Below are 17,569 nucleotides of genomic sequence, written 5' to 3'. Positions count from 1 at the left end.
TTTCTCCTTAGAGACCACTTTTTTCCTTCCAAAACTTGTCACTCCATTCCCTGTTGTTACAATGAACTTTACAAGTGAGAAGCTGATTGGAAGAAAAGAGAGATTTAATTGTGAGGGAAAGTTACTTTGTACTCTGCCTATCTGCCTTTTCTGTGACAAGCAAGTTCAAACTCATCAGTGTGTACTACCCTCAATAGCGTAGCAATTAAGGTGTGGATTTCCAGGTGTGGATTTTCTTTAGATACCTAAAGAATAGCCTAAATACTGTAAGAGCTCAGATCTTATCAAAGATAAACAAGCGTTTACTTTGGTGACTGTTATCTTTATGTCTACGAACGTAATTAAATATAGTATATCCAAGTGGTAATTTATTCTGTTTCTATTTGTGAAAGCAAAGAGAATACTTTGTGCTTATGCTTTCTCATATGAATCATAGTAGAATCCCATGAGAATTTGGATTGGTCCAATAGTAATTGTTTATTTATATTTTTTGATGTCTTTCTTAGATAAGAGTTGCTTGATTCCATTGCTAGACACTGAGAAACCTTCTATCCTTGATACAACGAACACCAGTTTTACAGTAAGCTTGCCATCTGTCACACCACAGCAGCTATGCCCTGGCATATCCCAGCCTACACCAACATATCTGGTATTTCTCAGAGAAATGACTAACAACACCAGGAACTCATCCTATCGTTTGTCTACTCTACAGCAAAAAACATTGGTATGGTTGTTTTGGAACAAAAATACATCTGCTATCATATATGAACTGGGCATGATACCACTTCTAATACTTCTAATCATTTTATAAACCATTCTGTAACTTTCTAGCAGAGAGTTTTTCCAGTTCTACATATCCCATAGTAATTCTAATTTCTGATTTGTGTTTGCTAAGTGGTAAATTCCTTAGCTTTTCTTTGTACAAGTACTCCTCTACCTTTTAACACGTCCTTGCTAAAATCCTGTTGGGACTAGATGATCTTTAATGTCCCTCCCAACCCAAACCATTCTATTGTTCTTTGATTCATTGACAGATAATTGGTGTGACAAGTGAGTCTTTTCTGACAATACATATTTGTTATCTGATTTCTAATAACAGGAATTTCAGGGACCTATAGATGTCATAGACAACCTACAACCATTTTCAAGTTATGTCATACAAGCTGCAGTGAAAAACTACTATTCAGATCATGAAGAGCTGGCCATGGGAAAGGAGACAATTGGCACAACTCTATATGGAGGTTTGTTTCACATTTTATTCTAGTTTTAAATAGAATTCTCATCTCATTTAAAGAAAGTGTTTGGTTTGCAAATCAGAAAGTAGATAAATTCTCTGCTCAAAATATAACCTATCTAGATCTTCAGAAGGATTTGGAGACCAAACTTGATGAATCTGTAAAAGTCATAATAAATGTGTATGCTCTTTAATGTTTTCACTTATTGGCTTCCTGTGGAAAGATAAACTATGGATAAAATGACTAAGCAGTTGCAGTTTCTGACTTAGATCATATTTTCAATAAGTTTTGTTTGAGTGTATGTGCAATTATATATATTTAAATGTGTGTTAGATATGCAGCATTACGACTTTTTCCCTTGGATTGACATTGTACTCATAATTACTGTTTTTTAGGACAATGCAAAATTGTTTCATTGTAAATCAGTCTATAGAGACAACACTTCATTTTTACGTCTCTTTGTCTGAGTGCCAATAGCATCTCTTCTGGAGGTTGTAAAAATTTTGTTGTGCCCTCCTCAGTCCCTTTCATATTAGAAGAAGAAAGTTAGAATAGTCCTTTTGACTTGAGCATTCACTGTGCCATTTAGTGTTGAGAGATGACTTATTAGGGATTAGCTAAAATAGATAAATAAATACATTTGTCAATTTCTCTAATTATGGCAGTAGACTGCTAAGAAACTTGAGTGGGAGAGGACAGTTGAGGGAAGTATGGGTGAAGGCTAGAGCCTAAGATATGATGACTAGGCAGCTAAAAGCAGTTTTACTGAAGCACAGCTATCTCTGTGCTGCGTGATGAGGTGTGACCCACTGATGCAGTGGGAGAGGACAGGGCCATGAGCTTGTAGCAGTGTCTAAGGAAACAGGTAACTCCACCCTAGAAAAAGATGACAGGAGCACAGCTCCCTTTCTGGAAAAGCATGAAGCATTTACAAAATGACAGGCCAAGGCTGCATTTGGGAAAACCTGCTCAGTGCTCTCCATAAGAGACAAGACAGTGAAAGTGAAAGGTGTATTTTGTTTTAAGGGTCTTCCGCTAAGCGCAAAGTTGCTTTTGAAAGAAGCATGAGAAATTAAAGAGAAAAGAAAGAGTGGTCAAGAATGGTTAATGTACATATATATATATAGCTTGTTATTCAGTCTGGTTTTTTTATTATTTCAGAGCTGGACCTGTGCTTCTGTAGTGTGTCTAGTTTATGAAGTCAGTATTCACCTCACATAATATATTTGTGTATTAGCTGATGATGAGCTCAAGAAAAGTGTTTTGGTTAACATCTCCTCTACTTTCTGCTTTGAGTGTAGGATTTTGCAAGTCTCCCTTTCTACTGATATACTCCAAAGGACTGTTTGTCACTTCAGTGCTCTTTTAGATAACTGTCATGTTAAATACACTTATTTAGGACACATTCTCCAGAACAGGATATGAGGAATTTCTTTAACACTTATGCTGTTGATCTGTGGACTGTGTTACGTTATGGGGAATTTATGACTACTCAGCCAATGTTAATTATTCAGCTGCAGGTAGCATGCTACTATTTTGTCTGATCACTAGCATGTATCTTACTGTTTCTTCTCCTCACTTTCTTACATTTATTCTCCACCCTTTACCTTCACAGTTATCCTCTCCACCCTGTTCTGGAGTTCCCAATGCAGAACAGAGGTCTGATGCTGCGTTAGTTCCCTTTCTAACTAGAAAAAAACAATAATGTTTTAGTTGGTGGATTCAGACCCTTATTTGAGTGCAAACCTACCAACTGCTTATCTTGTCATAGTTGATGAAACATGGGACATGGCATAGGGAGGAAACTTGACTCTGCTGCACTTTAATGTAGATGTGGGTCTTGCCCCCATCTGCCTTGATACCAAAATGGCCCTCAAATGCCAAAAGGGCAACTGAGATTTGTAGGAAGACAATTTAAGCTTTAATTTTATTTGATAACCTTACTAGTCTGAGCTAGTTGTCTGCTATAGTTTGAAATGCCTTAATCAGGGCAGGAAAATACTTCTGCCCACCCCCTACATCACTCTCCTGTTTGCACTGTTGAACAGCTACCGTCCCAGTTTCCCTGAAGCTCTTGTCAAGTCCCAGAAAGAAAAGTGAAACAAGAGATGGAGGCATGCTGCCACTCCTCTTTTTGGTACCAGACTTTGGAAGTTATCTTCCAACCCTGCTATTTTTTTATCACTTAATTGGATTTCTCAGTGTCTGCAGCATCATGCAAATAGAGTCACATCCTTTGTAGATCTCTGAATACTATTAGCGTATCTCTAAATAGTCCATTGCAGAAGGTAAGAAAAGATGGCCAATGATCAGTGGATTTCAATTCTTTGCAGGGAAATCCACTGTAAAATTTGTATGATCCACTGATTGAATAAGATTGAATATTACTGAGGCAGGAATTCACACTTTTGCTCCTTTGTGTAGTAAACTGAGCCATCCTACAGCAATGTACACACTTTCCATGGAGGAATATAAAGGTAGAATATGAAATGGGAGACTGGGTTGCACCACTGAAATGGAATTTTTCAGGCTCAAGTCAAATGAAACATGAAACTCAGAACAGGCTTCTCTAGTTGGGGCAAAATAAAACAGTATGACCAAAGCAAAATAAAGTCCTAGAACAAAACAAAACAAAACAAACAAACAAACAAACAAACAAAAAACCAAGCAAAAAAACATATCCCAAAACGTGAGCATTTTAATAGGTATTTTTATCAACATTCAGATCTTTTCACAGTTTGTTGAAAATTTTCCAACTGGCTGTGACTAGAATGTGTATGTGTCCCAGCACCTATGTTCTCAATTTCATGAATGTAACTGCTAGTTTAAATTGTAATCAGACGCTACTAGAGCCACTTGAAGTGTGTATGCTATTTCGCACCTCTGAAGCTGTGTGCATTCCCTCTGTCTTTCCCTCAATTCTGTAATGAAATGAAAGAAGCTTGGATTAATCTTTACTTTTAAACAAACAGTAAGACAGAGGAATGAAAAAAAAAAAAAAAAAACTTGGAAAAATAAATGCATTGCTCTTGCCACAGAGTGTCACTCTTCCTCCACATATCTTTTAGCTAGTGAAACAAGAAATTTGTCTTCCTTACCACTGCAGCTTCTGCACATTTCACTTAAATAACCTGCAGTCTTGCTGGGGATGTATAAATTATAGCATACATTCTCATCATTCTGATATGTTGGGAACGTAGATAGTGTAGCAAACTTTAGCTTTTTACCTATCCAGAAATTCAATAGAAAAAAAAAAAAGCCGAGTTGGGGCATTCCATATACCAGTTCAAAGTTTGTTATCTCAAAGATTCAATAGAAGGATCGCTTTTTTCAAAAACAGATTAGTGACTAACCAGCTGGCATGGACAACAAACCTACAACAACCCAGTTTTTTACATTCTAAACTGGACAAAACAAAGAACTGAAGCATATATGGACTGATGAAAAATGAGCTTGGGGGGTCCTTTTTTTTTTTTTTATCTAATAGCCCTTTTAATTCCATTATGCTTACATGGTGTATTTGCAATTTTTTTTTTTTCTTTTGTGTGTGTGTGTGTGTGTGTAAGTTACTGGCAGTCCAGAATACAGTATTTCTGTTCACCACAGATAATGGATTTAGCGCATCTCCAACATTTAGAAAGCTTATTATATTAGGTGGAAATGCAATGTTTTGCTATGTTATTATCTATCTTCTCTTGAATTACGATTAACAGTGACATCTTAGGTGAATTTAAACTCTCTGTCAAAGGCCTAGCTCATGATATGTCCTGTGTTTAATGATTTCTTTTAAAGAAAGAAGAATACATAGAATCTATGCAATAACTTAATTTTTCTAGAGGTTTTGGTATAAAGTGAAACTTTAACTTCTAACTTTTAGATCAGACAAAAAATAAATCAGTTTCACACTATATTGGAACTGCACAATTTTTAGAGCCCAAGCTCAGTGATTTAATGTATCTTTGAATGTATCTTTTAACTAGTATTGCAAGATATTTTCAAATTTAGGTTTTTCTTCTTTCAGACTTTTGTGTTTAAAAAAAAACTTTCCAATTGGGATAGTGTACAGGTACTTTTTTAGTGTATAACCAAGTAAACATCATCACAAACTCACATCTGACACTGATTAGTAAAGTAGGAGAGAAGAGGAGTTTTGCGATATGACTATAATGGTATAGGACATACAGGTATATGACAGTTTTTTTTTTTTTTTTTGCTTACTTACATGGTACGGTAGCCAAGGATACTACCATATACACATATTTATAATTTGTTTTTCTTCCTCAATGACATGTCTTTATTTCTCTAAAAATAAAACAAACAAAACAACTCTAGTGAAACTGATATTTAAAGGTAGATACATTTTCCTTTTTGTTTCAGTACCAGAGGCAGTTGATTCCATTAAGGCAGTGGTTTTGTCTGATACCACTATCAACATATCTTGGAGTGAACCTCTGAAGCCAAATGGACCTCTGGAATCCATCCGCTATCAAATATCTGTCAATTTTTTATCTCCTTTCCCAGCAACACCCTTACGAAAAAGTGAATTTCCAAATGGGACACTTGCTTGGTCTGTCACTGGACTCCAGTCCGGAACAAACAATTTATTCAAGGTATAACGATAAACAGTATAATCACAACCTGTTTGTTCACTAACCTGGAATTTGTTAAATTGCCATTCTATAAATCTATATTCGTGTTTTGAAAATATGAATTCAAAACTCGGCAGAATTCTCTCAGTCTTTTACTCTTCTGATTAAGGAAAATTAAGTATAACAGTTTATTCCTACATGGGTTTATCAGGTGAAATCCTTAAAACTGAGATCTTTTTTATTAGATGACCATATCACAGCTCGCAAAAGTAAATAGGAGATTCTGCTGTAATCCTGCTGTAATTGCTCTGATAGTTGCTGAAATTACTCTGAACATGCTAAGAGAGGGTCAACTGATGGAAAACCTCTGTTCTCCAAGGAGGAGGCCTAGAACTGTGGCCTAATTGTAAAATGCTTGCAAAATGCAATAAACAAGGCTATGCAAATAGGTCACAGTCAAATGATTTTATTTTTTTTTTCTTGGGAAAGCAAAAGGTCTGAACATTTCAATACCAGGGAACTCTCTATTGTTACTATTAATAGCAGGCTCAGCCATTTCACCAGTTGTTGTTTTTTCTTTTAAAAAAAATGTAACAAATAGTTTTTCCTTAGGGGGAAAAAAAAAATTCTCTTAGTCCAATAAAACAAAAAAGTATCTGACAGGTCCATGGAGATGTAAGTGATGATTGAATTAATAGCTGACAGTACATAATGCTGATTCTGTTTTGCAGCAGCCACCTTTTAAAATAACAGCTAATTATATAGCTTGCTTGCAAGCTTCACAACAAAACCAAGATATCAATGTTGACCCTTTAACAAATGCAGAAGATTAACTATGACTATAACTTAAAAATGTAAGCATGGGCTTCGTTCTTTGGAGGACTTTTAAGAAAATTTCTGTAGACAAGAATATTGAAAGGTGGTTGCAAACCATCTGATTTTGGATTTTGTTGGCATATGATGCTATCAGTACAGTAGAAAAAATAGTTCTTTTCCACTGTCTAGGCAAGTCACAGACAGAAGAAGATCCATGTTTTTCAACTATCAATTTGAAGCAGAAAGTTTTTTAGAGGAATATTGAAAATATAATAATAGACCTGCCCCAGGATGATTAGCAGAATGGAATATTCATCTGTCAGCGGCTGCAGTTCATGTGTACTCCCATATCAACATCACATGAAAACTTTGGTGGCTTGTGTGGTTATGGTGTCAGACAGTAACTCAGGCAGACAGGTTGTGTGGGCAACTGGGGCAGGGGGAGCAGCCTCCTGAAGTAATGTCAGTATTACCTGCCTGAGCACATGTCACTGCCGTAAGAATAAGAGAAAATAGTTTAATGTGGTGATAAAACCAAGAAAATGTAGGAAGAATTGGTTGCAGTATCTAGTAGTTTTTAATTTTTTTTTTTTTTTTTTTTTTTTTTTTTTTTTTTTTGAGGAACAGGACATCTATATCTAGGTATTTAACACAATGGCATGAAACCAAGTGTTGCACAATAAATTTGGATGAAAGATCAGCTTAAAGAATACTTATAAAAGTTGATGTATTTAAAACATCAAGGATCTGTTTAAAAATTGTCTGTGAACATTCAAGATTATCTTCTATAATTTTTGGAAGCAAGGAAGTCCCATTGAATTAGCAAAAAGAAAATGCCTAGCTTCAAAAAGGAAGTTATAGACCACTTTGTGTAACTTCGATAGCTGAATGCATTATTATGTATATTTTCAGTAGGACTACATTTGAACAAAATGATAAATAATTGGTACACAAGCAACTAGAGGAAAATACGGGAATAAAAATGTGCAGTGCGAGTTCATAAGAACAAAACATACTGCTTCCTCCTTTACAGATGACAATTTTATGTTAAAAGGAAAAGAATAAATGATGTACCTGGACAACAGGATTATCATCAGAGAGACATTTTAGAAGTCAGCCAAGTACATGTTGTCTGCAGAATCCATCACAAATGCACGTAGTTAGAGTGGTTTTCAGAATTCACCCTTGGCCTACGAGAACATTCAGCTGACGGCTGGAGGGGATCTGTTCTGTCCTAAATTTGATTTTGTGCTTTTGTTAATAATTTAGGTGGTGTAATGAGGAATATATATATATATATATATATATATACATACACATATAAACCTATATGAATGTATGTAAGTATGCATACCCAAACACGTCATATTTAGTTGTGGTTTACTGGAAGGCAGTGTGCTAAGGCACATTCTCACCTCATGTTTTTGTGATTGTAGAACGCTGACCAGCATGTGCACATGTAACATCTGCATGTTGGTGTAAGAGCCTATGAAATTAGGAAAGGTCTAAAAAGAGAAGAGTCTTGGTAGAAAGATGGAATGAGAAACTCAGAAGAGACTCTGAGGAGGGGGACTCCAGAAACCATGAACTTCCAGCCTGAAGATTAGTAATGCTGAAGATGTGGAACTCAAAATGTTTCATCCTATATTGCCTGAATATTGTGTTGATTGAAAACAGCTATTCTTCCAAACATTTTGAGTTGTTAAAGCTACCTTTTCCAACTGGTCTGGTACTGTGCAGTTCATTTCTTTCCTTACTAGGTTCTTGCTTTTCATCCCAATGAGAACTGGTTTTCTGAAAGTGTCCCTGTTACTGCAAAAACTTTTGAGACTCCACCTGCACCTGTCAACATATTCCCCAGAAATACCAGTTTCCAGCTAGAATGGCAAGCTCCTCTGCATGTCAATGGAACCAGCTTCTGGTTTGAGCTGCGTAAGGTAAAAATACTCCTGAGGTTTTTGTGTATATATATATATATTTTTTTTTTTTTCCAGATCAAACTTAACCCACTTCTCTCCTGGTGAGCGAGACAGGGTGGCAGGACATCTATGAAGAACCTCAGTGGTTAATTTGGGCATGGTGACGTCAGACTTAGTGACTCAGAAGGGGCAGGATGGAGGCAGCATTTGCCAGGAACAAGGGGGGAGTGCAGCTGCAGCATTCAATGCTCCACAGTGCCAAAGGACATCCTGGATGACCCATCCAGAATTCCTCCTGGGTCTCCTGTTTCAGTATAGTGCCCTCCCTCTTTCCTCACTGCCCTCCCCCAACCCAGCTGGTAGTTACAAATCGTATGTCCACTCTGCACAAGAAAGTAAAGAAAAGGATTTTCAGCATTAAATGTCAGCTACAACCTGACATTTTATTTTCCTGTTAGAGAGGTTAGGAGAAATGCTGAAGAGAAAAACAGGCCTGGTTGTGCAGACTGGTGAAGTGCTGCAGTGACAGCAGCATGGATGGAAGCTTCAGGTTTTACTTTCTGGACCACTGGACACAGAAAATGTCATATGCTAATCTGGATCACATAGATTCCTTAATATAGATAATCAGATCCATTAGGCCTATACCAGACATTTCCCATCTGCCCTAAAACAAATGTCATAGCACAATTCAACTAAACTGTCTCCATTCAATTGCATCGTGGCAAGCTGAACTCATGGGCATGTCACCACAGTGATCCAGAAATATAAACTGCACAGAGCTAAGCAAGGGGAAGGCTCCTTTTGGCTGTGCAAAGGGGTCACTTAATCTGTTGTCCTTTATGGCTGCCAAGATTTGTAGGTCTCCTGAAAACAAAGAAAAAAAAACTAGTTTTTGTGTCCTTGGTCTCTAAGAAGACGAAGTCCTGTAATTGAAACAACACATGCATAATCTCTCCCCTATTATAATAAAAGGTAGTAAAGTAGTTAATATATCCAGAGATGGACTTACTTTCAATAGAGCAAGAATGTTGACCATGATGATACTTTATTTTTCTAGTGGCAAACAAAAAGTGACTGGTTTTCTCCTGCAAGCACTACATGCAGCACCGCAGGTCTTATTTACACGTGTAATCTCACAGGAACTCTTCCTTCTACCAACTATCTTGTAAGAGCGACAGTAGTATATGTTACGGGAGTGAAAAGTACTTCCTCTTCAACAATCTTTAAAACAACAGGTAAGGACATAGTGTAAAATAACAAGATTCTAAGACTATTTTTAGGACATGAATAATCAAACACAATATTTTGAAAAGCAGGCAATTTTTTTTTATACTAAGAGACAATAGTTTTGTGTGTTTGAAAAATAAATAACAATATACCATCTTGGCAAAAGTAATGTGAGGAAAGAAATTAAGATTTACTTTCAAGTGTAGCACAGGAAAAGAGTGAGGGAAATTGAAATATCTATATACATGTGAACTCACAGCTACTTGTGAAAGGCTGCATGGGAGTGAAAATTTTGAAATTTGGCCATCACAAAGAGAAAGCCAAAGATTCATTCTCCATAGGGATTATTAATCTAGATTCTTGGTTCACCTGAACATACAAACAGCCATGGACATGTCCAAATTTTGTTCCATGTCTGTTAGCTCTTTGTCTTGGTATACATGTTTTAAATGTTTTGTTTCTTCCCTGTTTGGTCAAAGCTGGTGTTCCTAGTAAGCCAGGAACTCCCAAAAGAGCAGAATACACAAAAAACTCTGTACAGTGGGAAAAGGCTGAAGACAATGGGAGCAACCTGACCTACTACATCTTAGAAAGCAGGTAAGCCATGTGTGCAGACACTCTTCACCTAGGGAGCAGCCCAGAACAAACCTGGGTAAGCAGGGGGAGGCTTTCCTAGCAGTTGTGTCTGGCTGTTCCAGCTACATGCACAGGTGGGCTAATTTGGGTGCCAAGGATGCTATAGTCATCCACTTCCTTCCAAGGAAGCACTGGAGTGCTGTTCATTCACAGGTCAGGGAAAATCTCTGTCTACCTCTGAGAGAAAAGGGCAACCAGAAGCGATGTGAGCGAGGTCCATGGGAAGCAGCAGATATTCTGCATGCGTGCTCTCCCTGTTGAGAGGCAGACAAAGCCTCCCAGCAGTACCTGGCTGTGAAAGCTGCATGTTGTGAAGACAAGGGTGATGGGAGGGTGGGCTGTAGAAAGCTACAGAGAGTAGGATGGCTACTCTGCCACTGCCAGACAACTCACATGGTCTGCAAGCCTGTGTCTTGGGAAATTAGCGTAGCAGTCACAGGCTAGGCCTGCAACACATGCCTCAACTTTGGTGTGCTAGCTAAGAAATAAGTTTTGAGCTGCCCTTTGAGCCCAAACCAATATGGAGATTTTGGAAAATCCCTCAGAGTTTATTGCTTATGTTTTTAAAATTATCTTTGCTTGGACTTTTGTACAGACTAAGAGCAGAAGTATGAAATTTCTGAGGTGACTAGCACTTTTTGTTTTCTCCATTTTAAGTATCCAACTTGAGACAATTAAATTTGTTCTGATTTTTCAGAAGGTTTATGGGGCTGTGTTAAAATTAGGCTTCATCACTTTTTTTTGAAACTGGAAAATTTGAAGTATGCCTGATACAACTAATCATTTTTGGAAATATGGATCTGAGATCTCAAGGGCTTTTGCTTTGGTCCTGGTGGGAAGAGTGAAATGTCAATGATGGAAACAGCCATTCCCATAGGATCTCTTCCTTGGGTAATACAAGTAGCCATTGTTTCCATAAATTTCTAGGAAACATAGAAGAAAATATAAACTAGCAACATTTCCAGACCAACCCTGAAATACATGGTTGTATCCAGATACATATATTTGGATATATATTGTTGATTAGAAGACTCAGAAATACTTTCAAATCTGAATTTTCTAGCATTCAGTAAATATTCAAAGCTAAAATGTATGTAGAAATATATTAGCATTCAAGGGGCCCACAGAAAGCTGTTATAAAGTTGCTAAAATGGATCATAAGCTATTCCCATCAACATGGGATGACTAGATAATCTTTATAGTGCTCTGTCAGCAAATTCAGATCTTCTGGAGTATACATATAACACTCATTAGGCATCCACGGAGTGTTAATTCACACTTATTCCTGCACTAGCATTGTCAAGGTTGTATGGATGGGTTACAGTATATTAATGAGGCAGTGACTTTGAAATTTCTTATTTTTTTGACCACAACTCTGGAGAGATCTGTTTAAGGCAGTCAGTGCAAGGCTTAATTTAGGCACTATTTAAAACTGAAGAGATTCCATTTGCTGGGATATTCCTATAATGTTTTAAATGAGCAGTGATAGAGGGAAGCAAGGTTTTAAACTCAGCTGGTATTTATTTTTCCTCAGTTAACTTGGTGCTTATGAAAGTTAAGGACTGACAGCGCTGTGGAGTTGAGCATACTTTACTTATATAAGTTTTCACCCAGACATATTTTCCTGGTGCTGTAAGCTTCCATACAGTTCTGTGAGTGTACATCAGCACTGACCTGCATGCTATGAGACCACAATAATTTTGATATGCCAGCAGCCACATTGTACCTGGCTTGCTTTGGATGGGAAAAGAAAGGACAGTCCCTTGGCCTGTGTTGGGGCTGTGCTTTAGCCGCTGTGTTCTCCAGGCCCAGCTTCGTATTCATCTCTGAATCGTACTGTATCAACGAGGCTTTTTTTTTAGTTTAACAAAATATGCTTTTGTCATGCAGTTTGAATGTGCATACACTGGTGTTTTTGACTTACTTTGACTTTGAACTTCATGGTACTTTTACACCAGTTAGAAAAAGGTAAAGTCAGACCTATAGTATTCTAGAACATATTTGCGTAGCCCTTTGAAACAACCCCTGTTTTTCATACAGCTATGATAGGGATGTGAACATGAACATATAGTTTTCACATGTCTTTTTGGTTTAGAAATATTTGGCCTTTTTTTTTTTTTTTTTTCTGCATTGAAGTATGTTGGCAGAATGATTGACATGCTTACGAAGGTCATTTCACATGAAATATTACAGTCCTGTGTGACATGAAATGATATTTCAGATATGGCCTTTCAAGTTTAAATACGTGGTCTTCTTTTGGTTGGTGAATAATCACCTCTGAATTTATTGTGAGCAATCAATCTCAGTCCAATGGGGAAAGGAAGAAATATACGCAGCAGTCAGCAGATACTATGGGAAACTGACTAGCTAAAGAATTGTGTCTTCACTGCCAATGACTTGCTTCCTGTTTAGCTTGTGAAACCTGATGCACAAGAGCCATTGAGTTACTCTAGGCCCAGGAAAGCAAAAACTTCTAACAGTACACATTTTTTTTTTTTTTCCTGAAAGCTAAATAAGAATGTTTTGAAATCTTGGCTCTAAGCTGTGCACTGAAACAGGTGAAAATGTGTTGTAGCTTTGTATGTCTAAAATGTTCTAATATTACATTTCCCATGACAAGCGAAAGATCTGTGATTCCTAGCATGGCTGAAATGGCATGGTGCAATATTCTGCGCTGTAGCCAAAACTCCATGACTAGATTGAGCTTTCATGCAGGCAGAGAGATTTTGTGAAGGCTGTGGAACTGAAGAAGGGGGAAGAAGCAGTAAGCAGCCCTCGCTGCATTAACATACAGAGGTAATTTTGATGTGCCTGTTGTAGGAAGCAGACTGACAGCACCAACAAAATGAAGTCCTTGTGGGTGGTGGTTTATAATGGCTCCTGTGCCAGTATTTGCACATGGAAGGCCAAGAACCTAGAAGGAACTTTCCAGTTTAGAGCAGCAGCTGCAAATGTGCTTGGCCTTGGTGAATACAGTGACACAAGCAAGGATATTGTGTTGAGTAAAGGTATGTCCTGCACTTTCTTATTCTGTTAATCAAGTGTTTTATTCAGAGTAATTATACTTATTTCTGAAGAGAGACCTGCTATTTTATGATGAATTTGCTGCACAAGTAAAATAATGTGTCTAAGTGGCTGATCATATGGTAGCATTCATACGGTGAGCCTAGCTCACCATGGGCCTGAACTTTGTTTCTGCTCCTTTATATTGATTTGTCTTTGTGGCCCTACATTATGCATCATGGTATGATTCTTGAAGTAAATGCAAGCTTCTGTGATGGGTTAAGATGTGAAAATTACTTCTTGCCACCAGCCAGAATGTTAGACCTACACACTGGAGGCGTTTTTGAAAATCCCATTGTGAGTGGTCAAGCGATTAGTGCTTTCTTGTTACATACATGCAGTAGGTCATCACTGCAAAAATACTCCAGACCTAGGGGAGGAGAATTAGTTTGACCAAATGTAGATGTCTCCATATAGTCTATAAGAGAGCTTTGTAGAAAGCAAAACATTTAAACAACAAGCAGCTAAAGGGTCCTCTCAGGTTTACTCAGCTCTGTCATATTGATACGGTTCATGTACACAGGGATTTACCAGTTTTCCTCTTCTATTTAACAGATACTGTGACCTACCCAGACATCATTGATATTGTTGCTGTGATTGGAGCGGTTGTGCTGGGCTTGTGTATGGTTATGCTGTTCGGTTTCGGTATGTGGCTGAATTTTTTTGCATATCTTTGGTTTGCCAGACCCCAGAAAAAGGTAGTACAGACAACAGGGGATAATGGGCCTCCAGGTTTAGGGAAATGCTGAACAATCCCCAGTGTGGGAGCTGGGGGGAATTTGTGAGCTTTCGTCTTTCAAAACCCTAGAGATAGTTGGTTACACTTTCAGTATCTAGGATTCCATCCTCAGGCATTTCTTGCCGTTGATTCCTTGCAGGGAGAGCACAGAAATGTTGAAGGAGCTCTGACATTCCTGTATCCTTATGAAAACTTGTACTTTGTAATTCTCAAGTTGGGTACTGCACTTGTTCTTCAAAAGTTTCCATTTTTTTCCTCTTCTACTTTGTCCCTGAAGGAAGGATGCAGAGATTACCCTGGGTTAATGGCCCTGCCCTCTCATTCCTAGTCTTCTCCCTGGGGTATTGCACCAGCCCTTTGGGATTGGGTCTTGCCACATTCACAAGTGGGCATGTGACTGATCTCTTAGTTGACTGTCTTCCATGGGAAAAGGTGGTGGCCAGATGGAAATGTCTTACTTACACAAGGGGGATCATGCTGAACAGAATAACAACAATAAAAAAGCACTTGTAGTCTACTCACTTACTGGTGTACTCTCAGAGTGAAATATCTGGTGGTCTTCTTCTCTGTTCCAGTATGGTACCAAAGAAGGAAATCCAGAAAACCGTCCTTAATCGGGCAGATAGTGCTTGTTAAGGAAGATAAAGAATTAGCTCAACTCAGGGGGATGGCTGAAGCAGTGGGACTAGCCAATGCCTGTTATGCTGTCAGGTATGTCCTTGAAGCAAATACATTTTCTGGACAAAAATATGTAAAAGGAATTCACTGGACTGTTTTTTTTTATCAGTGCGCCCATCCCTGATGCCTTGACATGATGTTGAGGGCCACGTCTGCACATCAGGGCAGGTCTGCTCTGAAGCATGCCCTGCCATGCTGCCTCCCTGGTGCATATCCTGGCCCGGATTGCCTTTAGCCCACCCTGCACACTCACTTTGGCAAGAAATGCAAATGCAGGGGCAGGGAAGGAGACATGGTGTTTTCCAGTAAATTCCAGAACATCTAGATCTCATCTGAACTCCCCTTAAATGCACGCGATGAGACAAGTAGTACCAGATTCATTTGAGAAGTAAATTTAATAACATTTCAAGCATGTTTAAATATTAACAAGTGACTAGTATTGCTGTTTTGTAGCATTCTTCCTTCTCAAGCTGAGATTGACTTATTGCCAACTTTCCCCCGGGACAAACTGAACTTACACAAATTGTTAGGAAGTGGAGCCTTTGGAGAGGTGTACGAAGGAACTGCAGTAGATATCCTGGCAGATGGAAGAGGAGAAACCAAAGTAGCAGTCAAGGTAATTGCAGCTGTATAGTGCTCTGGCAACAGAATGGATGGGCAGAGAGATTTGGCTCAGAGGTTATACCACCAAAACAGGCATTGCAAGATTTGTATATTTTCTTGCAGGATTTCTTGCAAGTCGCTTAAAGCTGAACCTATCGCTTTGTAATGATTGCCGGAAAATACTGTGTAGGAAAGGCTGTGTCTAGGTCTGGTTGCTTTTCTTAAGCACTGTGTGATAATGGTGGTGGTGACCTAAGTGTTATTACACTTGTGCTTTTTGTTGAGTAGACTTTGAAGAAGGGTGCAACAGACCAAGAGAAGAGTGAATTCTTGAAGGAGGCACACTTAATGAGGTAGGAATAGCTTTGCCATTCGGTACCATTTAAAGCTGTTATTATATGAGGGTGGTGGCCTTGAAGAGGAATGAGAGCAACACTTTTCTCTAAACAAATTAGTGTGGCATTTTGGGGTGTTCTCATGTTTCTGCTAAAAAAAAAAAAAATACTACTGATGAATCTCATGAAAATAAAGCTGTAAGACTTTTACAGAATTTAAGATGCAGACTGCAAGTTCGAGTCATGGATCTTTTGGTTTTTGGACCTGAAAAATATTTCAATATCTTTGCTTTACTAGAATTAAGTTAGTTGTTAAAGGTAAATGGGCAACATTTGTCTAATATTGTTTTAATATTATATTTATGAAAATAAATATACCAAAACAAACTGATGCCTTGCAGTTTCAATTTGCTGTGGAGTTTTTTTTTTTTTTTTTTTAAATGTGTATAAATTGCCACTAGAGGCTGCCACATGCTTCTTCTACTAAGGTGTACCCCAAAAAATAATGTGTATAGACTGCGCAATAACTTCACATAGAAAAGTCAGTGTGTTAGCTAGAAGTCTGGTTTTCCAGAGTTTCCAGAGAGAACAGTAGAAGTTGAACTGAAGTTTTCAGCTGATAGCATAAAACTAAGAGTACAGTTAGGGTTTCAGATGTGCTCATCTGCACTTTTTTGACTTCTGTTTCATGAGTGCAGGATTATAATATTTTAAAAAGTGAAAGACTTCTTCCTGTACAGGATAAATGCTATTCTAAATTTGAAATTGTTTTACACAGTAGTCTTTTTTTGTTTACTTGTTTTTTTTTTTTTTTAAATCTTGCATTACTTTGAGTGTTATTATACACTATACATTGAATGATGGAAAAGGCTTGTGAAAACTAAAAGGAAATCATGTCATTACAATCTAAATTTATGATGAAGAGTAAGAGTTGAGTGTAAACTTCCTACAGTCTATCTATTTGGCAGTCATAAACCTGGTTAGGGACACTTTTCTGTGTAGTATGAAAATTATATGAAAGTCCCTAAAGCTTCCCCCCCCCCCCCCCCCTTTTTTTTTTTTTTTTGCTTTTTGCTTTTTTTTTTCCTCCAGCTATTAATCCAAAATGAGAATTCCTGGAAAAATATGTTATTGGAAATTACATTTAAATGTAAGCACTAATGTGGGCCCATGAATATAACAATCCAATGAGACAAAGAAACGAAGAGAATAGGAAAGTTCAAGTGTTACATATTCATGGGAGTATTTAAATAATAATAATAAAAAAGCATGTTTTATTTATTCATTTATTTTTGATGTGATAAAGAGTGATTTAGTTTCCTCCTGGAGGGCTTAGGCACTTTTTCTGATGTTCATCTATGAGGCCTCAAATTAAACCAAAGGTAGAAAAGGCACATAAATTGACCTGACTGTTTACAAACCCTGATGTTCATTCTTTAAAAGTTGCTTGCCTCTTGGAAGTGTGTTAAAATTCAGCAGTGGTGTTATGCTGTCCTGGTTAAACAAGGACTATTGGCTTCTTCTATTATTGTTATGCAAAGCTGTGAGTATCAGTATTTCAAACAGTCATTTGATATTGGTGATTGGTGGGTCATTTGTGTACAAATATATGTAGCAAATTCCTGGGTGTATCCCATCACTTGGGAACTAAGGAATGACAGCTCAGTAGAGAAAGGGCTGTGTGAGCTGTAAGGAAAGTGCCAGGTGTTCCTTTCTCTGTTTTTGT

At 37.8% G+C, this 17,569-nt stretch overlaps 1 protein-coding gene across 3 annotated transcripts in view; it reads left to right on the top strand.

The window, feature by feature from the left end:
- Positions 1-17,569, top strand: part of ROS1 (ROS proto-oncogene 1, receptor tyrosine kinase) — a 77,730-nt gene that overhangs the window by 38,871 nt on the left and 21,290 nt on the right. For all 3 annotated transcript variants that reach the window (XR_014691052.1, XM_084513611.1, XM_084513610.1), the window contains exons 28-38: positions 507-724; positions 1,100-1,241; positions 5,613-5,845; positions 8,401-8,577; positions 9,620-9,797; positions 10,269-10,386; positions 13,246-13,433; positions 14,044-14,133; positions 14,803-14,938; positions 15,359-15,521; positions 15,797-15,861. Coding sequence is in view for 2 of the 3 variants with exons in the window: in XM_084513611.1 (XP_084369737.1) it covers positions 507-724; positions 1,100-1,241; positions 5,613-5,845; positions 8,401-8,577; positions 9,620-9,797; positions 10,269-10,386; positions 13,246-13,433; positions 14,044-14,133; positions 14,803-14,938; positions 15,359-15,521; positions 15,797-15,861 (1,708 nt within the window). In the remaining variant the exon portion in view is untranslated. The remainder of the gene's footprint in view (positions 1-506; positions 725-1,099; positions 1,242-5,612; positions 5,846-8,400; positions 8,578-9,619; positions 9,798-10,268; positions 10,387-13,245; positions 13,434-14,043; positions 14,134-14,802; positions 14,939-15,358; positions 15,522-15,796; positions 15,862-17,569) is intronic.

This window comes from Aythya ferina (genome assembly GCF_964211825.1).
Source record: "Aythya ferina genome assembly, chromosome: 3".
Classification (NCBI taxonomy): domain Eukaryota; kingdom Metazoa; phylum Chordata; class Aves; order Anseriformes; family Anatidae; genus Aythya; species Aythya ferina.
This window is presented reverse-complemented; position numbering and strand designations above follow the sequence as displayed.